General features: G+C 48.3%; 1 protein-coding gene across 1 annotated transcript; it reads right to left on the bottom strand.

Annotated features, from left to right (window-relative positions):
• Window positions 1-254: 254 nt before the first annotated feature.
• LOC135213053 (uncharacterized) lies at window positions 255-7496 on the bottom strand. Its single transcript, XM_064246887.1, has 3 exons — window positions 5445-7496; window positions 1837-4603; window positions 255-1061 (listed from the first exon to the last, which is right to left on the bottom strand). Exons 2-3 carry the CDS (start codon window positions 4572-4574, stop codon window positions 875-877), a joined length of 2925 nt encoding a protein of 974 aa, XP_064102957.1. The 5' UTR covers window positions 4575-4603; window positions 5445-7496; the 3' UTR covers window positions 255-874.
• Window positions 7497-21115: the final 13619 nt, after the last annotated feature.

The following is a 21115-nucleotide window of genomic DNA, read 5'->3' as shown; positions in this document are numbered from 1 at the left end:
ACGATCGGACAAGCAGTTAACTACCGTCTCCCCTTGTTCGAAGCTTACGACCGTTCCAGCTGCCGCTAGCTACTTCCTATTGTTAAAGGACCGAGGGTTTGTATTACGTATCGGAACAAAGACAAATTTACCTGTATTCTTCTGTAACACCATTACCTAAGAAAAAAAATAAAACCTTCACTAGATCTAAATCAATATTCAATTAAAAGCCACTCTAATCAAAACATGAGTTGTGCAGGTTATTCATACCAGACTTGGTGATGATGGACGTTTGTATTGCCTTCCTTATTTGCAACATATATACTAGTTTTAGAACAGTAACCTCAACCAAGGTGCAGTATCTTCAATCACACAGGTGTTATTCCACACAAAATATTTTGAAAATGCATCCCCATGGTAACTTCCTTTAGATTCCCATTTATGCCATAAAACTCCCAGTTACAGACCTTACATGATCTTTGATTTCTCATTAACAAGTGCATGTGAAACTGTTGCTGTTGTTTTCTGACTCACAGCAGTAGCTGCTACTAATATTCACAGTTGATAGGACGCGCTTCTTCACCACTCATGGCGCGACCAGCGTTAGTTTCCTCTTTCATATTTTCAGTTCTACATTAAGTATGCAACTCTTCTGATTGTCCAGTTCAGTAAATTTCTTTCCTTAACAGCCAAGCTACATCATTTTTCTTGCATGTTTTTCTCAGATGCCTGTTATCTCCTCATATATTTTTATAATGCAGGTCTATCATCTGTTACTGTAAAATAATCTGTTTTTTAATTTCCAGTCATCTTCAGGCTTGACTTGACCAACCTTTTCAGTCTTCACATGGTAAAACAGAAAAAAAATAATGTTGTCACTTGTTAGGGTTTAAGTTCAACTGATTTCTAAGAAATCCTTCATCTGTAATTCTCTCAACTCTTCTAATTCTTCATTAGTTAGCTTATTAATTGTGTTGAAGGAAATCTTCTCGTGTACAGTGTTTTCCAGTTCTTTCAAAAGATAATGAATGGTCTCACAAGTCATTTCTGAGTTCACCAGGGACAATTTATGACAGCCATTTCTGTAAAAAAGAAAATTATATAAGATATTGATACTGATAACACAAACACAACACAAAACTAAACAATATGTATATGTACATGACTACTTCAGAGTGGATAGTCAGACAGAAAAAAAGGGCCAAAACCTACTGTTGGGAACTGTTTACCACCTCATCCTAACTTAAAAATACAGGTACAGTGCCCCAGATTTATGATAGCAAGATAAGAGGTAATTTGAGAAATTCATACTGTGTACAATTCATATATTTAACATCGCCAGGTAAGCAGAGGATTCATACTAAAGTGTCACACTTGAAGCTAGGTATAATAACTTTTGTCAGCTTTAAAGCGCCATTTTCAAAGCCCTTACAATAGCTTAATGTTTGGTTTCATCTGCTGTTGTGAATGATTCTGGAAAACTGATTCTTTCTACAGTTTTGAATGAACTTGGAAAAACTCATCTTCACCATTTAGGAAACTAGAACAGCATCCCTGCTTGGTCTAGGCAAAGAGTTAAAACTGCGAGCATAGAAATAGCTATGCAGCCTCTGGTAGGAAGTCTGTTTCATAATCTAAGCTCAAAACTGAAATGTGCACTGCTGACATAGGGACTCCTTCCATAATAAAAATTTCCTGGGGGCATCTCACTGCACTTTAAATAAATAAGGGATTGGAAATAAAATTATCCATGGTCTCTGGTAACAAATCTTCAAGCAAACTTATAGGTTTGTTTCTTGTCCAGACATTAATAATGCACATGGTAATTGTAATTACAGTAAACATTAAAATACTTACCTTCCACTTATTAGCTTCACCACGCCTGCAATCCATTCCTTGAGTTCATCATTTGCTCCCATTAGCCTTAATTCAAAATTTCCTGTATACTCCAAATCACACAACTCTGAAGGGGAGCAGCTGAAAGGAATGGCAAGTGTTACACACAATGTTTTGACAGTTTTGGAAATCTTACCCAAACTTATTTTGAATGTGCTGAATGCATTAACAGAGTTCAATCTAACACGAATTGCCTCAAGCTTATCACAAGAACTCAAAATTTCTTGCTCTCCTAAAGCACCAGTGAAACTAGTGAGGTGACCCCAGGGGTTCAAAGACGAAAGTAAGCTGTCGGACAATTTACTGAAGGTGTTAGTACTTTCATGATTCAAAAAGTGTAATTCAATCATAACTGGATCTATTTTCTTATCTGCCTGCATACATTCCATCTTCTTACATCTGATTTCTTTCAGTGTGGTTAACAGTTCTTTGATGTCATAAGGATCAACATCAACTGGAATTTCAATCTTTAAAATTTCTAAATTCACATCCAGATCACGATAAAAACTGAGACCAGAAACGACGTGTTCATCATCTAAAATCCAAACTGATTGAGGTAATTTGTCAATAATTATGCAACCCACATGCTCATTTTTCAGGGTTTCTAAGTAAAAATTCCACCAAAAGTTGTAATCTGTAGAAGATATATTTGCTGTCCTCAAAATCTCTAATATTTCTGACATTTCATTTGCCTTCAACATTTCTGTAACTGCCAAATTTCCTGTCATAAACTTGATAACTTCCAGTAAATTTTGCCATCCAGTCCCATTTTCCACTTCAACATCTATATCTTCAAATGAGAGGTTGCTATAGCTTCCAAGAGTTACCCTATTAGCTAAATAAGCTCCAGCTAGATATTCCATTTGTGTTTTATGAAAAAAAACAAATGATCTCTTTTGTACGGGATTGTTCTCTTCTGATTCACAATACAAATAGTTGGATAAAAAGTCCAATACATCAACTAACCTCCAACAGCTTTCCATGCTTTTAACTTCTTTCTCTGTCAAACACATAAGCTCTCCTTTAAGAAGCAGTGACCAAGCTTGTTGACCTAAACAGAAAAATATCTTGTCAAGCTCATACTTCAGCTTTTCTCTGTCTTTGTTCTCTAAAAGCTCAATGTCCGTTTTCTCTAATCGTTCATAAGATCTTTTTTGACAGAGCTTGAAGATTTCCTGATACAACATAGTAGTTGAGGAAATTTTGGAAGCAATTCTGGAATCCAAACTCCATAGATATACAAGAAGAGAAAGAGTTAATGGAAGTTTCAGATTTCTACCCAAACCTTTTCCAGTAGTTTCTATATAATTTAGAAAAGAATTAAGTTCTTCAGCATGGGGCGCCTCACCTTTTTTCAATGTTCCAAATACTTTCTCTGAAAAAATTCTTAAATTCCTTTCATCAAAGCCATGTATTTGTACTGGGAAGGCAGAAACTTTGTACTTTCTTGCAATAGAAAGCACATCATCTTTGTATTCAGGAAGAGTAGTCAACAGAATACATTTATCACCAAATTTACAAAAAATATCTCCTACAAGGTTTAGAGATGTGCCTATCTTGGCTTCTTCAAAACCATCCACAACTATAAGTATATTAAGGTCCTTCAAAGTTGGTATTATGTCAGAAGTTTTAAAATCCTTACAGGTTTCCAACAGACATTCTTTTTCCAGAAACTCTATCATTGTCTTTGATTGAACGTGACGAACTTCAACAAATATTATCAAATCAAATTTGTCAAGATCAGTTACATTTTGATCACAATCTTTGCACCACTCATGGATCAAATAATGGCATAAAAAGGTCTTTCCACATCCAGATAATCCATACATCACAATAGCAGAAGGTACCTGTTCTAGGCCTTCTATTCTTTCAGTAACACTGAAAATCTCAGCTATTTTAATGTTGTTTTTACTATAGTCCATATTTAATGGAGTAAAGAGTCTGTGAACTTGATATTTACTTAAGGGAGTTTTTTCTATACCTTCCTCCGTTATCCAAATATGAGGATTAAGAATTCGCAATTTGCTACATGATAACTGAAGTTCTCTTTTTCCTGCATTTATCATTTTAAACCTTAAATTACTTCTAAATTTCTCCACTCCGTCTGAATATGTCTTGTCATCCACATGGCTGATTTCTGCAGAAAGAATACTCTGTATTTCACTTTCCATACAACTTATATTATCTGAGAAGTCTTTGCCAACAATAGTTCCAACACCCAAATATACATCTTTAAGAATATCTTTAAGGAAGTCCATCAGAGTACTACATTCACTACAAGTAAGTCCATACTTGTGGCAAATTCTGTTTCTTAATTTTTTCAATTCTTCAACTGCTAATTTTGTTTCACAACTCATTTTATCAAAGAGATCTTTGCATACTAATGTCATGACTGTACATGCAAAAGATATATCAAATTCTACATTAATCAAGTCTACATCTAAAAGTTCATGATGGTCTTTTGTGAAACAATCCTTTACTTTCCTATTACTCCATTTTTGAGAGATTAAGTACTGGCGCAAAGTCTTACCCTCTCCACTGGAATTCAATAATGTGTGTGAATACATTGCTTTTACAACTTCACACAAGACCTTTTGTCCAACTACATTCACACACTTAAATAACTTGCTGAACTGAAAGTCATCTTCACAGTATCCTTCTGGCATAGGAGGTGCTGTTAATTCCGTGAACGAAGCCATTTTGACAAGCAGTGGTCGTCTATCAGAGCCTGCAAAATTAAGATCATATTAAGTTTTGTTTCATCACAAACCGTTCAATCAAGTTCTTGACCAGATTCATGATCCTTTCATCCAAGAGACTTAAGTAATAATGGCAAACATCAAGTGTAACAAATGAACCTACAGATATTCATCAATAACTAGTAAGAAATAAGTGCTGACACCATAATGAGCTATATTAAGACATACTTCTACTGAAAAATAAGTCTTTGCATAAACCTATTCACAATTCCCTAATATAATTTGATAGATCACTATTTTTCAGTGTTATCCATTAGCTAATTCTTCCTTATTTACATACTTTGTATACATACTTTACTTCTTTCCTCTTAATAACTGATACAAGGGAGATGTGTATATGTAATAAGGTTACATAAGTCATTTATATTTAGTCATAAAAATTACATTTCCTTACATCCAGGAGAAGCTGGTACCACCCTACCAAACAAATACTGTCATAGCCTAGGAGGATATTGTCGTCTTGTTGCCAGTTAATGATAGGTGAATAATGTATTAGATTATTTTTAAACTGTTAATTAGTTAAGAAAGGTAATTGCTAGTTTACTCCTTTCTGGTGTTTGGCTTGTATGTTTTTGCTAATCCTCTTTTCAAATTCCATATTTGGTGATTTCACTGGGTGTGGCCTTCTCTCCCTACCGCCCAACAAACACCAGGCTCTTGTTGACCAGAGGGGATATGGAAGTCTTCGGTGGTTATATGAGCCAATTGTTTCCTGGACCTTCTCTTGGGCGCTGTTTGGATTGACCATTGGTACTGATTTCTGGCCTCTGCACATGTACATGGACTGGAGATTATTTACACCCTACATACCTTTGGATCTCCCAGTCTGCAGCTTCAGGATTTAATCCTTCTATGCCTTTGGCTCAGTTATAAAGCCAAGGGAACCTCTCTGTCCCAAGGTAAAATATTTATACGGCAAATGTTCCTCTGCTGTCGTCTTCAGTGGACAGTTTGATACTTGCCAGCCACCTTGCGATATTTTTGGTTCAGCGCTGTGATTGGGCAAACATCTGATCGTCACCCTAATTTGTCCTCCAGATGTGGAGTTGTGCCTTGCCTGGCAAGAGGAGAATTAATTTTAAAACATATGGAGAAGTTGATAGGAATATTAGTGTGTATTTGTTAGGATCATCTTTCTTTTTGCTTTTCTCCTCCTTTCTGGACCCCCTCCTTTTTGTGTTTGAATGTGTTGGTTTCTGTTATTAGTTGCGTATTTGGGATCGGTTTAGTGGTTATTTATGTGTGAGTGTTACTCATATATATTTGTATTATAGAGGTTCAGGTGTGATTTCTCTCGAGTGTTTATTTTCACCCCTGAATTGATTCTGCACACTGTGGTTTAAGGTTGTGGTACGATTTCACACCTTGTGAATTTCGTGTCCATTAAGTGAATACAGGTATCAGATAATTCTATAAGTATATATCGTGTGGTGGTTAACACGTCATCACAATATCTTGAAGGATTTTTAGTAGGGGTTCCACTAATCTGTCTCTCCCTAGAGAAATTGGTGCTAACGGATACATGTGAGGAAGCATCACATGAACTTCCTCAAGTAGAAGGCTGTCATCTCAGCCCTCTAAGCTCTCACTCCATTATTGGAAAAAGTTCATAGGTGTTGTAACTGATAAACTGAGAACATTGGCTTACTTAACAACTATATATTCATATTTATGAAACAAATTGGGGAAAGATATTACAAAGATGTTACAGAGTTATGATAAAATAAACTGTTTGTATGAACTGCATAATTTCATACAAAAACAATTATACGTATAAAGAGTCCCCTACTCCAAGGATATTTCAGTCAAATTTTCATAGGACACCAACTATGACGTGAGTGACTGACGAATATGGTACCTTTGAGTCCAGGCGATACACAAATTATTAGAGACTGTGTACTACATGTCTTCTGTCTGTAAAGACAGAAGGCTATGAGCTTAAGGACATTTAAGACCACAATTATGGGCATACATATAATTGATTGGCTGGTTAAGTCTTGTTTTACTATAAAACTCAGCACAAGATAACCTCTTAAATTGAATCAAATCAAATAATACCTTGCACAAAAATATAATTCGTTTAAACAGATAAATATTATCACATGTGAATAAAAAAAATCTTTTGACACAATTTTGCCTTACCCATTTTATCATAATTATCATTTTTCAAAAAATACAACCACTACTCATAGGACCCTGTTTCTTTTACAAATGCTTTTGTGATCATTCTGAAGGAAAGCTCCAGCATCTAATAACCATTTAGTACCAAAAATGTAGTGACTATCATATGAGGAAACTTCTTATTAGATGGACATCTCTGTCTCACCTCACACAAAGCCTATTATATTTTTAGCATCAGCAAAACTGATTCCCAGTTTAAAGAAGGCAGTTTTGATTCTACCTGAAAGAGCATTGTAAAAAAATGGAGGTTGAGAAGGTTTTTCTGCTAGAAAAACTACCTGTTGTTAAGCTTTTAAAAAAATCTTCATTAGCAGGCAACCTTTCTAGGTCACACAAGAGAGCTTCTGACATATTTCTGGGAATTCTGACTAACCTTTGGCATTTATACAGTACAGGACAGAGCCAGAAAAGTATTTCCTAGCTGCTATATCAGCAAAGCATAAGCTACTTCGCTTATAAAGCCAGATAAATTCCTGCTGGACACTTTAATTAGGTTACAAGGAAAGGACTTGGTTCTGAACTCAAGTTACTGCTGGGGAGGAACAGAGATGACCTAGCTCATGAGAGAGGTTGATTTGTTGGTAAATGGAACATACTGAATTAGAAACTGAAAAAAAAAATCCATGAACTGTTCACCACAAAAATGGCAGGGGTACACACAAAATGACAATTTGTCGAAAATTGCATTTTTCCTAACTATACAAACCTGAGGTCCTTTAACAATAGGAAGTAGCTAAGCGGCAGCTGGAACGGTCGTAAGCTTCGAACAAGGGGAAGGGGAAACGGTAGTTAACTGCTTGTCCGATCGTCGCGCGCCGCGCGACTGGGAGGTAAACAAATCACTTTTGCTTTTGGCCCATGCAAATACGCAGAGTGAGGGGTGGCATGAGGAGGGACTATATGTAAAGGACTCAGGTTTGTATAGTTAGGAAAAATGCAATTTTCGACAAATTGTCATTTGTTCCGATACGTAATACAAACCATCGGTCCTTTAACAATAGGAAGACTCACTTCTTGGTGGGAGGAATCTGAGTCTTTAGATGAACAGACTGGTGTTCGTCCATCCCTGGAATGCCTCCCTGGTCGTAAGAGCGAGGGAGGGATCCAAGCCTCTGTCCGATTGATCGGGGTGTAGCACCGGTCAGGATTCAATGGTCAGACCTCTGGGGCCGAAAGCTACTAAGAGAGAGGCAAGCGTATCTCTTCGTACCAGCATTGTAAGAACTTTTCCTGTACATGAGCAAATATAAAGTAATGGGTTTGTCTCATGTAGGCATCCACTTTCTCCCCCTTGTTGGAGAAAGTGGTGGATATACACTCCTATCTCTAGTTAAAGAGATAGGATGGAGCTCGGTTGAATAGCTTACCTGCATCTGACTCCCTTCCAGCGTGGTAACGACCGTATCCCTCTGCCCACAGGTAGAGGTAGAGAAAGATGGTGAAGAGAAGCCAGTCACTCTCTCATTCGCACATTCATTCTCCCAGTCCATACCAGGAAATCGATGCTGTTCTGCCTGCTCGGTGCTGTGTAAGCTTACACAACGTGTTGAGCAGCCACCACAGGTCCCAAGGAAAAAGTATCCAAGGACTTGTGGGCAATATCCCGAAGGTAGAAGGACGTGAAGGTGGTCTGGTTGGCCCAGACACCTGCCTTCAGGACCTGCGCCACGGAGAAGTTCTTACGGAACGCTAAGGAGGGTCCGATACCTCTGACTTCGTGGGCTCTCGGTCGGAGCGTACGGATGTCGTCGCTACCATCCAGCCTCGTACGCTCTCCTGATCACCTCACGCAGCCAGAAAGAAAGCGTGTTCTTGGAAACTTCTTTCTTGGTAACCCCAGTGCTAACGAAGAGGCTCGGCACTCAGGCCTGAGGTGTCGAGTTCTCTTCAGATAGCGCCGTAGCGCCCTCACAGGACAAAGCAGCATCTCATCCGCATCGTTATCGGTGAAGTCCAGAAGGGAGGGGATCGTGAAAGACTCGAACCTGTCGTCAGGGATCGACGGATTCTGAGTCTTGGCTACGAAGTTCGGGACGAAATCGAGCGTCACAGATCCCCAGCCTCTGGTGTGTTTAACATCATAAGAAAGACCATGTAGTTCCCCTACTCTCTTCGCCGATGCCAGCAAGAAGAGGGTCTTGAGGGTCAGATCCCTGTCTGACGACTCTCGGAGTGGCTCGAGGGTCTTCGAGTCAAACTCCTAAGGACGAGAGTCACATCCCACGCAGGGGGCCTGAGTTCCCTGGGTGGGCAAGACCTTTCGAAGCTCCTCATTAGCAAGGAGATCTCGAACGAATTCGAGATGTCCAGTCCCCTCAGTTTTAGGACGAGAGCCAGGGCGGCTCTATATCCTTTAACTGTGGGTACTGAGAGGAGCTTCTCTCGGCGAAGAAACACGAGGAAATCTGCTACCTGCTGAAGAGTGGCTCTGAGAGGAGACAGACCCTGTCTACGACACCAACCACAGAAGACGGCCCACTTCCCCTGGTACACAGCTGCAGAGGACTGTCGGACGTGTCCAGCCATCTCTGTTGCTGCGCTACGAGAAAAGCCTCTCGTTCGCAAGAGATGGTGGATAACAGCCAGCGTGAAGTTGAAAGGGACTGGACTGCTTGGTGGTACCGTTCTACGTGTGGCTGGGCTAGAAGTTGTGCCAACTGGGTAGCTCTCTCGGTGCGTCCGCAAGAAGAGCCAGCAGGTCCGGATACCAAACGGCTTGAGGCCGTTTGGGAGCCACCAGGATCATTCTGAGATTGGAGTGACCAGCGCTCGACTGATCACTTTCCGAATCAGACAGAAGGGAGGAAAGGCGTAGGCGAAAGAGGTTGTCCCAGGGGTGTTGGAGAGCGTCCTCTGCAGCTGCCCATGGGTCCGGCACGGCTGAAAAGAAAACCTGAAGTTTTCTGTTGTGCCGGGTGGCGAACAGGTCTACGACCGGTCGCCCCCACAGGTTGAAGAGCCTTTCCGCCACGTCTTGGTGTAGAGACCATTCGGTCCCTATCACCTGATCCCGACGGCTGAGCTTGTCCGCTACTACATTCCTCTTGCCTGGAGTAGCGTGCTGACAGCTCTATCGAGTGAGCCGTGGCCCAGCGTCGGCACCTGCAACCGTCAACTGATGGAGCGGAAGAGACACTAGCCCCCCTGCTTGTTTTGACATATGCCACTACTGTGGTGTTGTCGCACATCAACACCACTGAGTGTCCCACCAAGCGGTCCTGAAATTCTCGGAGAGCATTGAACGCCGCCTTGAGTTCCAGGACATTGATGTGAAGGTGCTTTTCGTGATGGTCCCACACACCTGCAGTCAGCAACTCCTCCAGGTGTGCGCCCCATCCCTCGGTCGATGCGTCTGAGAACAGAAGCATCTCCGGGGGGGGAGTGCGTATGGGCACGCCTCTTAAGAGGTTCTTGTCGTCGAGCCACCAGGCTAGGTCCTGCCTCACTTGTCCGTGAGAGCCACGGGAAAGTAAGGAGGATCCTTGGCCTGAGACCAACTCTCCCTTAGCCTCCACTGGAGAGACCGCAGGTGAAGACGCCCGTGAGGGACTAACTTCTCGAGTGACGACAGATGGCCGATCACGACTTGCCATTGCTGTGCTGCCTGTTCCTGCCGAGACAGGAACCGGCCGGCTGCCTCCCTGAATTTGCTGATACGCAAGTCTGCGGGAAAGACCTGCCCTGCTACCGTGTCATCAGCATACCCAGGTACTTCATCTTCTGCTTGGGTTCGAGATCGGACTTCTCGTAGTTTATCACGATCCCCAGATCGCGACAAAACTTGAGGAGTCGATCTCTGTCCTGTAGCAACTGCGAGCGGGAGCTCGCCAGGACTAGCCAATCGTCGAGATACCTCAGAAGACGTATCCCGTGCGAATGGGCCCAAGCTGACACCAGAGTGAACACTCGGCGTGAACACCTGTGGGGCGGTTGAGAGAGACCGAAACAAAGTGCCCTGAATTGGTACACCGTCCCGTCGCAAGATGAAGCGTAGGTAACCTTTCTGGAGGACTGATGGATGGGTATCTGAAAATACGCGTCCTTCAAGTCCACTGAAAGCATGAAATCGTTCCCCCTCTGGATCGAGTCGAGCACCGAGCGTGCCGACTCCATCGTGAAACCGCGTCGTGCGAACGAAGCGGTATTCAGGGGAGAGAGGTCTATCACCGGACGCCAGCCCCCCGATGCCTTCTCCCCACCCTAGGAAGAGGCGGCTTGTAAAAGCCCGGTGACTGGTCCTCCACGATTTCTACAGATCGTTCGCCAGCATGGTCTTGAATCTCCTGTCGAAGAGCGTTGTCCTTTGCTGATCCCGGACATAGGTCTGTAGATGGAACCGGTTTGGAGATGAGGGGGGGCCGAGACTCGAAGGGTAGTAAATATCCCTCCCGAAGGACGTCTACTATCCAGTTCTCGGCGCCATAGCGCTGCCAAGTCGCCCAATGGCTCGCCAGGCACCCCCCCACCCCCCCACTTCCGGCAGCAGGTGAGGGGAACGCCGTCCCTAGCGTTTCCCTCCTCGTTTCGACTTCTTCCCACCACCTCCTCGGGGAAAGGAGGGTTGGGAGGAGGGCTGATTACGGCCTCCTCTAGCAGAACGTCGAAACAGCAGGAGTCTTCACACGGGGCTTGGACGGTGCACCGTCTTCGCCGCCGTGGAAGCGCTAGCCAAGCTCTTTGGCTTGGCCGCAGTCGCTCGAGATTGCCCAGTAACCTTCGAGACTGTCATCAGTGCGCTGCCTTTCCACCGCAGCGTCCACCATCTCTCCGGGAAAGAGAGCTGGGGAACTCCTAATGGGTCCATTGCGAAGCGCCCGAGTGCCGCCTCACGCCCGGCCCCCTTGGTCACTCGGGTAAGGACTGCGTCCCTACGTCGAAGAACCAAGTTGGCCCACAGGTTAGCAGTCTGATGGGCGAGGTAAGAGATCGCTCTTCCTCCAGACTGGCACAGTCTCCTGAAAGAAGCGTCGTCTTCGAGAGCAGAACTCCCGGAGCCGGCCGCTACTTTGGATATTGTGCAGGGGACAACAAATCCAACCAAGAGACTTGCCTGGAACGCTGCCATAGCGGTAGATTCCAGGGCAAGTGCCTCCTGCTGCGAGAACCAGAGGTTCTCCGACAGGAGCTGCTGCAGGGACACACCTGGAGTCAGCCTCGCTAACTCCGGGTTAAACCTGTTTAGGCAGTATCGGGTCTTCCGAAGGCACGTAGAATCGCCTCTGACGCTGTAGAGGGGGAGGAAGCAGCTTAGAAGACCGTCCGGATTTCAGCGAATCCTCCCGTCCTGAGACGAGATTCTCAACTTGATCCAGGACTGAGTCTGCAAGCTCTGATCGCGGTAACCCCACCATCATTTTGGGTTCCCTCTTGGGACCCCAAAATGATTCGAGCCGGGACGTGGGCTCTGCCGGTGGTAGCGGCGATCCTTCCGCAAGGTCATTATGCTGAACGAATCAGCTTAATGACTTCTGCAAAGTTCCTCTGTATCTCGGGAGTTACTGCGTCTTGTGGAGGTAGTAGGACCGTCCAGTCCCTCCAGCCAGAACAGGTCCCGTGATACTCCTCCTTCAGAAGGAGGAACAGCGGCAGACCCCTGACGGTCCACCTCCAACTACTTGCGCGTATGTTCTGGTCGGTCCTAAAACCGTGCCTGAGCCATACGGCGTCATAAGCGGGGTGGCACGAAGCGGCGCACCTCTCGTGATCACTCCTCGGTACCTCGGCTCCTCCCGGTATAGCCCGAGGAGGTTGAAGGTACGGGGAGAGGCAGACCTGACGCTCCCCCCCTCGCTCGCTGGCATGGACCAGCGTGCGTGGAGGGCTGCTGCTGATCGTCAACCCCGCGGTGGCGATCGAGCAGCAGGCCTAGCCTTGCCGCTCGCCTGGGGTGAGAGGCTCGGCTGAGAACGTTGAGGCTGATCTCTAGCGTCAGGCGAGCTGTTGCTGGTCACCGTCTCCGCCCGGTCCCTATGGGAGCGGCGGTCAGGTGACCTGCTAGGCTCTCTGTCGCGGCGAGACCGGCCAGCGTCCTCTCGGCGCGTCGAGCCGCTGGTACCGACGGCCGCGGGGACCCCTTCCTCGCCTCAACCCGTCTTGGTCAGGCGACCGTCACCGTCAACCCGAGCAGCCAGTTGGGTCGCTGCGAGGAGCGTCCACTGGCCTGGCGAGAGTCGTGTGCACGACTCTCGCCATCTTCTGCTCCGCGCCGCTGTCTTGACGGCGAGCGAGCTCGGGACGTCAAAGACTTTGGCTGGGACGGTCTCCCGTGGAAGAGCGTCCACTCGGTACTTCTCGCGAACGAGAAGCGGCCGAGGACGGAACCTGGTTTAGCGGCAGAACCGCTAACACCAGGTGAGGACGTACCAGCCGAGGCTGGTACACCTCTGGTCCCCGTCGTCTTCTTCTTTCTGCAGAGAGAGACGGCCCCGTTCCCGAAGGAACAGGAGGACCAGCAGAAGAGCTCCCCGACTCGCCTGAGCGAGACGGGCCCTTAGAAAGATCCCGAAGGAGTCTTCTTAGGGGGGGAGGAGGCAGCCTTCTTCTTCTTCGGCTGTTTAGCCTTAGAAGTCGAAGGGGAAGAGGAGGCAGCAGACGATCGAAGACGACGATGACACCTTCCTCCCCCCCCCCCCCTTCTTCCTCTTCTTCTTCGCCAGGCTCCGCAGGACAGACGTCAGGTCTTCCATCCAGGAGGGAGCCGGGGCAGTTGCCGAAGCAACAGGGCCCGACTGCACCTGTCCGGAAAGACCTGAGACTGTGACAGCACCACCAACAGCAGGAACAACAGGAACAGGTCCGGGAACAGCAGGAAACAGCATGCACATTATCTGAAAGGGAAGGAGCAGCAGGGACAGCAACAGGTACGGCAGGCACGGCAGGCACCGCATGGAGAGCCAGGCGTCCTGTCGGCAGCTACCGTCATTCTCGGCACTGGCGGCAGTCCAGGGGGGTACTCTTGGGGCAGCGGAAGTCCGGGGTCGGCAACACAAAGAACCCAGGTGGCGTGGCACCGTCCTCTTTGGTACGGCAGTAATAGGGTTTGTGTATTGCACGCCGTGGGTGTCACCGTCATTACATGTGGTGTATACACCAAGTGCGGTGGCATATCATACGCTGGTGTAAGATATTGTGGTAGTGGTAGTGGTTACCGTACCATGAGTGACCACTGCCGACCCCGCCAACCGCTGAATCAACCCCTGTATACTAGGCACTCCCTGCAGTCCCAGCGACTCCCACACCTGTCCCAGGTCGTCCTTCGCTGATGGCACACCTGCGGAAGCAACAGTCGGTTAGTACAGGGGTTTCCTCGCGCCTGGGGGGAGAGAGAACCCCACCCAGAGCGGACGGAAAGACCCCGAATACAACTGGACGTCCGGGTAGCGGGCGCCCTCCTCCACACTCGACGGGATCGAGAGAGGAGAAGGACTCCGCTACGCCCCGCAGGGGAAGGCGCGAAACATGGGGGCTGGCCGGGGGGCAGGAAAGAAGACGAGCGTCCGTTACCAAAGGAGTCACTGGACTTTCCGATGACTTCTTTGGCGGCCTAAGTCTCTTCCTGCCCTCGTACAGCACCCACTGCGCCTCGGACCAATTCATACATGTTACACATGGCTCGGTGCGGGAGCATTCTCGCCCCCTACACCGAGTACAAACCTCGTGTGGATCCACAATCCACAAATGATCTGAATCCGCCGCATTTACGCCCCTCCAGCCCGGACACACTCTACGGGCGACTGGGGGGCGCGGCGAAATCTCCATTTCTTGATCACTTCATTATTACAATGAAAAAAGAAATGTAAATGTACTTACAAGCATACACTCTCAAACCACACTGGAGGAAAAGAGGGCTGATACTCAAAGCAAACGACAAAGCGGGCCAGAGCGATGACGAGCACGTCCTATCCTCACACGGCCGAAAGCAAAAGTGATTTGTTTACGCCGCGCGACGATCGGACAAGCAGTTAACTACCGTTCTCCCCTTGTTCGAAGCTTACGACCGTTCAGCTGCCGCTTAGCTACTTCCTATTGTTAAAGGACCGATGGTTTGTATTACGTATCGGAACAAATGACAATTTGTCGAAAATTGCATTTTTCCTAACATGACAATTTGTCGAAAATTGCATTTTTCCTAACTATACAAACCTGAGGTCCTTTAACAATAGGAAGTAGCTAGCGGAGCTGGAACGGTCGTAAGCTTCGAACAAGGGTAGGAGAACGGTAGTTAACTGCTTGTCCGACAGTCGCGCGCCGCCGCGACTGGGAGGTAAACAAATCACTTTTGCTTTTGGCCCATGCAAAATACGCAGAGTAGGGGTGGCATGAGGAGGGACTATATGTAAAGGACCTCAGGTTTGTATAGTTAGGAAAAATGCAATTTTCGACAAATTGTCATTTGTTCCGATACGTAATACAAACCATCGGTCCTTTAACAATAGGAAGACTCACTTCTTGTGGGAGGAATCTGAGTCTTTTGATGACAGACTGGTGTTCGTCCATCCCTGGAATGCCTCCCTGGTCGTAAGAGCGAGGGAGGGATCCAAGCCTCTGTCCGATTGATCGGGGGTGTGTTCACCGCAGGATCAATGGTCAGACCTCTGGGCCGAGTACTAAGAGAGAGGCAAGCGTATCTCTTCGTACCAGCAAGCAAGAACTTGTTCCTGTTTGCAAGAGGCAACATAAAGTATGGGTTGTCTCAAGCTGGCAATCCACTCCTTCCTCCCCTTGTTGGAGGAAGTGGTGGATATACGCTCCTATCCCTAGTGAAAGGGATAGGATGGGGCTCTGTTTGAGTAGCTCACCTGCATCTTGTCCTTATCCAGCAGGGTGACGACCGTGTCCCTCTAACAACAGGTAGAGGGGAAGAAAAAGATGGGAAGAGGAGCCAGTCACACTCTCATTCACTCATCCATTCTTATGGTCACACCAGGACTCGATGCTGTTCAGCCTGCGAGGGTCTGGGTTCACTACACAACGTGTTTGAGCAGCCACCACGGGTCCCAAGGAAAAAGATCCAAGGGACCTGTGGGCAATATCCCGAAGGTAGAAGGAAGGGCATGTGGTCTGGTTGACCAGACCCCTGCCTTCAGTTACCTGCGCCACGGAGAAGTTCTTGCGGACAAGGCAGCATCTCCTTCGCATCGAAGGCGGTGAAGTCCATTAGGGAGGGGATTGTGAACGACTCGAACCAATCGTCAGGGACCGAAGGGTTCTGAGTCTTCGCTACGAAGTTCGGTACGAAATCGAGCGTCACGGATCCCCATCCCCTGGATGCTTGACTTCGCAGGAGAAGTCATGCAGTTCCTCAGAGGAAAAGAAGGAAATAGTCGCATGACCTATCCCTCTTCTCTACTTCGGTGATGGTCCAGTACCCATACTGGTCTGTCCGTTTGCCACGAAGTCTCTCGCATCCTCCTATCTCCATGCAGCGAAGTTCTCGGTAGTGGATAGGACACCGACACTCCATGGTGGGTGTCAATGGTATGGGTACTGTGACAAGCTATTAAAACGAAGTAATGATTGCTCTGTAACAACCGAACTAAGTCAACAGCATAGTTCGTAACTGACTCTGGGCGCTCTGACAGCTGCCGACTGACTGCGTTCGGTAGGAGGCAAGTTGTCAAAGCATCCGAGTAAGTCACGTGACCTTCGCCTCTAAAGGGTTATGCCGAGAGACCAAACAAATAATGTATTTGTTTGTCACCAATGCCGGACAACGAGGTGATGATTCTCTTAAGGCATGTGCCCAACAGGCGAAAGTCAATTGCCTTCTAGAGACCGAGGTCCCTGAAGGCAAAACATCTCATGGTTGTTGAATCTCAGCTAAGGAGAAACAACACTATGTACCGTTGAAGACGAAGGTAGATATTGAATGCAACCTACGTCTTCACAGATGAATCGAGAGAAGGATTCTCAAGATTCATAACCTGTGCTTACAAATGACTGAAAACGCTAACCGCTATTTCATTGCTGTCCGGTGAGAAGTCGTAGTTGCAATGAAAGCGGGGGCGTTCTTCAGTATGAAAACACAGGGGAAAGCCGCCTGAAGAACTGCTTCTCATGGGCTGAACATTTGGAAGTAGAGCTGTCAGGTCGGAGAGTAGGCGATGTCTTCTGACACATCTCGTAATTCGGGTTGAACAATGAACAATTGTACACCTACGAATACGAGATATTTTGAAGACAAACTCAGATGTCTGCAAAATCATTCGCATTATCGCAGTGCGATGCAGCGGGAGACTTGTACAGACTTCTGTTACCGTGCGGTAAACAGAAAGATGAAAGAGTCCAAGAGATATCTCTGTTGAAAATTCTCGCAATGTCGAAGGCGATGGAATCTAGCGTCACAGCAGTAGATGGTCCTTCATTATTGCGAGAATCCCCATTAATCAGAGACCTAAGTCCATGATTGTTGGGCAGAGATACGGTTCGGTAGTCAATCAAAGCAGGGCAGAGAGAGACATACATGACCGTGCATATCGGAGGCCCAGCTGATACTGAGCTGCTATCAGGCAGTTCAATACGCAGTAGTTGAGCCTGAGCTCTCGCTGACTCGTCATCCTGAGTTGCCAGGTAATACATTATTCCACGAAGGAATGCGTTTCGGCTAGAACTACCGAGCATAAAAGATATGCTCGAGCAATTATATTTAGGCGAAATGAATTTCGGTAAATATAAAAGTTGAAATGGTGTTGTCGTGACAAACCCATAAGTATATACAAGTTGAAATGGTGTTGCGTGAACAAAAACCATAGTATAAAATTGAAACTGAAAACTCCTGGGAGGTTGCAGGCAACCCCGAGATTGCAGTTCAATTAGAATACTTTTCTTATAAGTCGCAATCCGTAGATTAACTAGGATATGCGCCTACCCCTCGGACAATTCAACTGCTTAGTAGAATCATGTCGCGAGGTTAATATACGTAGTATATTTGTAGGATTCTGAACAACGATCTCCATCCTAAATTCTTTCCTTCAAGAAAACAAAATAAGGATTGGAGATCGACCACCTTCGATCTCTATCAAAGAGAGTGAAGGAGAAGTCTTCCTCGAAGGAAAGCTTCAATGGTGAACAGAATACTAAGACGTAGTTCAAGCCAAACTGGATATTCCCGTCCGATCTTCTCTATTCCAGGTTGGTCGCCTACTGTGAGATAGTTTCTTTCAGCAGCAGTCTTCTTCCCAATGCTAGAAATTCAGGAATTCGAGCATATGGCGAGGTTCCCGATTATCGTGTATATCGGGGATTCTCGTCTCGCTCACTTTGGACCGTGGTCTCGCGTAAGTGTTTGGAGATCGTAAAAAACTCGAATCACTGAATGCATTAGAAATTCCGTAGAATTCTAAAGCAGTCTGCGAAACCCCCACCGAATTCGTCAAAAACGATATCGGCTGGTGGTCCTCTCGATTCCCGTAGAGTCGAGAATGGGGCAGGATTCCTCCTCAACGACCGGGGCTTACGTCAGGTAGGACCGAAGGTCCCCCCCGTATGCGCAGTCCCGAACGTGGGATCCTACAGAGAAATCTCTGTAGGATCCCTCCCCTTTCCCTCGTAACCGTAAGGAGAGATGGGGGAATGGGGGAGGAATTGGATACTCGCTCGCCTTCCCAGTGGAACTAGCAGTTGGAGAAGAGTAGGAGCAGCCATCGCCTTGCGGCGATGGCCTCTCAGAGGGAAAAACGTATCGTCAGGAGAAAACGTTTTCCGCGGAGGGTTACAAACTCTCACTGTAAGTAAGGGTCTGCCGCCACTGTGAACGTCGTCTGGGTGGGGCTGATCGACACCTGACAGGAGAGAGCCGATACCGTCCTCCGACTCATTCCAGTCCTCGTTGAGGTCGAAACCTCTCAGGAGGACCGAAGGAGTATTTAAATACGGTGTCCGAAGATACGTAGAAACGCCGCTGTCGCAGTAGAGGAGGTGGAAGTAGCATGATCGACCGGCCAGAACGGAGAGAGCCTTCTTATCCGGAGACGAGAGACTCTGGTTCGAGACAGAATCGGCAAGCTCCGATCGCGGCAGACCCACCGTCGGTTTGGGTTCCCTCTCGGGCCCCAAAACGACTCGAGCACGAGACGTGGGCTCTGCTGGTGGGAGCGGCAATCCTTCCGCAAGGTCATTATGCTGACGAATCAGCTTAATGACTTCTGCAAATTCCTCTGTATCTCGGGAGTAACTGCGTCTTGCGGAGTAGGACCGTCCAGTCCCTCCAACAAGAACAGATCCCGAGATACTCCTCCTTCAGAAGGAGGAACAGCGGCAGACCCCTGACGGTCGCCTCCAGCTACTTTGCGCGTATGTCCTGGTCGGTCCTAGAACCGTGCCTGGTCCATACGGCGTCATAGCGGGATCGCGAGCGGCGCACCTCTCGCGATCACTCATAGGTACCTCGCTCTCCCGGTGTAGCCCGAGGAGGTTGAAGGTACAGGAGAGGCAGACCTGACGCTCCCCCTAAGCTCGCTGGCAGGACCAGCGTGCTTGGAGGGCTGCTGCTGATCGTCCACCCGCAGTGGCGATCGAGCAGCAGGCCTAGCCTTGCCGCTCGCCTGGGGCGGGAGGCTCGGCTGAGAACGTCGACGCTGATCTCTAGCGTCAGGCGAGCTGTTGCTGGTTACCGTCTCCGCCCGGTCCCGATGGGAGCGGCGTCAGGTGACCTGCTAGGCTCGTTGTCGCGGTGAGACCGGCGAGCGTCCTCTCGGCGCGTCGAGCCGCTGGTACCAGCCGTGGCTGGTTACCTGACGACGACGGGGACCCTTCCTCGCCTCAACCCGTGGCTGTCAGCGACCGTCACGTCAACCCGAGCAGCCAGCTGGTCGCTGCGAGAGCGTCCACTGGCCTAGCGAGAGTCGTCTGCACGACACTCGCCAGTCTTCTGCTCCGCGCTCGGTCTTGGCGGCGAGCGAGCCTCGAGTGTCAAGACTTTGGCTGGACGGTCTCGTCGGGAGACCGTCCACTCGGTACTTCTCGCTAACGAGAAGCCGAGGCGGATACTGGTTTAGCGGCAGAACCGCTAGAACCAGGCGAGGAAGTGCCAGCCGAAGCTGGTACTCCTCTGGTCCCCACTCTTCTTCTCCGGTTGGTAGAAGAAAAGACGGGCCCTGTTCCCGAGGGAGCAGGAGGCCCAGCGAAGAGCTCCCCGAATCGCCGGAGCGAGACGGGCCCTTAGAAGGTCCCGAAGGAGCCTTCTTAGGGAGGAAAATCCGGGTTACCAGTTGGTCGCTGCAAGAGCGGCCGCTGGCCTGGCAAGAGTCACCTGAGCGTCTCTCACCAGCCTTCTGCTCCGTGCCGCGTCTTGGCGCCGAGCGAACTCTGGCGCCGAAACTTGGCTGCACGGTCTCCTGAGGGAGAACGTACACTCGGGATCTCTCGCGAACGAGAGACCGAGCCAGGACCTGGCGTAGCGGCATCGCCGCTAGCACCAGGCGAGGAAGTACCAGAGCTAACCGATACTCCTCTGGTCCCCGTCTATCTCTTCCTTACGGAAGGGGAGACGGGCCCCGCTCCCGAAGGAGCAGGAGGACCAGCAGAAGGACCCCCCGTCCCACCGGGGTGGGACGGGCCCTTAGAAGTTCCCGAAGGAGACTTCTTAGGGGGGAAGGCAGCCTTCTTCTTCTTCGGCTTATGGGCCTTAGAAGTCGAAGGGGAAGAGGCAGCAGCAGAGATGAAGACGAAGATGACAGCTTCTCTTCTCCTCTTCCTCGTCAGCTCCACGCAGGACAGTCGTCAGGTCCTCCATCCAGGCCGGAGCCGGGGTTATTGCCGAAGCAACACGGCCCGACTGCACCTGTCCGGAAGGACCTGGGACTGGGGAAGACACACCGTGGGCAGGACCAGCATGGACAGGCTCAGGAAGCAGGAGCGACAGGAACAGCAACCAGCTCACGAGCGGCAGGAACAGCGGCAGCGGTAGACCCAGAAGGGACAGCCAAGCCAACAGTGGGAATCACATCAGCGGCAGGTACGGCAGGCCCAGCGATCGCCTCGTAGAATCATCGGCAGCCAGCGGAACCTGGGTCCTGGCGGCCGGTCCAGGGGCGAGCTGCTGGAACAGCGGAAGTCTGGGGCAGGCAACACGAAGAAAACAGGCGGCGGCGGCCCCACCCCACCTCGGTACGGCAGCGGCCCTAGTAGCGGCAGACGGCGTCAGCGACACAGCATGGGGAGTGTAGACCAGGAGGGGGGGGGGAGCAGCATAAGCGGCCGTGGTAGTAGTGGAGACCGCCCCAGACCTCGCTAGACGCTGCAGCAGCCCGTGGATGCTAGGCACGCCCTGCCTCCGCGGTGGTCCATACCTGTCCAAGGTC

This window comes from Macrobrachium nipponense, chromosome 42 (genome assembly GCF_015104395.2).
Source record: "Macrobrachium nipponense isolate FS-2020 chromosome 42, ASM1510439v2, whole genome shotgun sequence".
Lineage (NCBI taxonomy): Eukaryota > Metazoa > Arthropoda > Malacostraca > Decapoda > Palaemonidae > Macrobrachium > Macrobrachium nipponense.
Note: the sequence above shows the minus strand (reverse complement) of the source record. Positions and strands in the feature narration are given on the sequence as shown.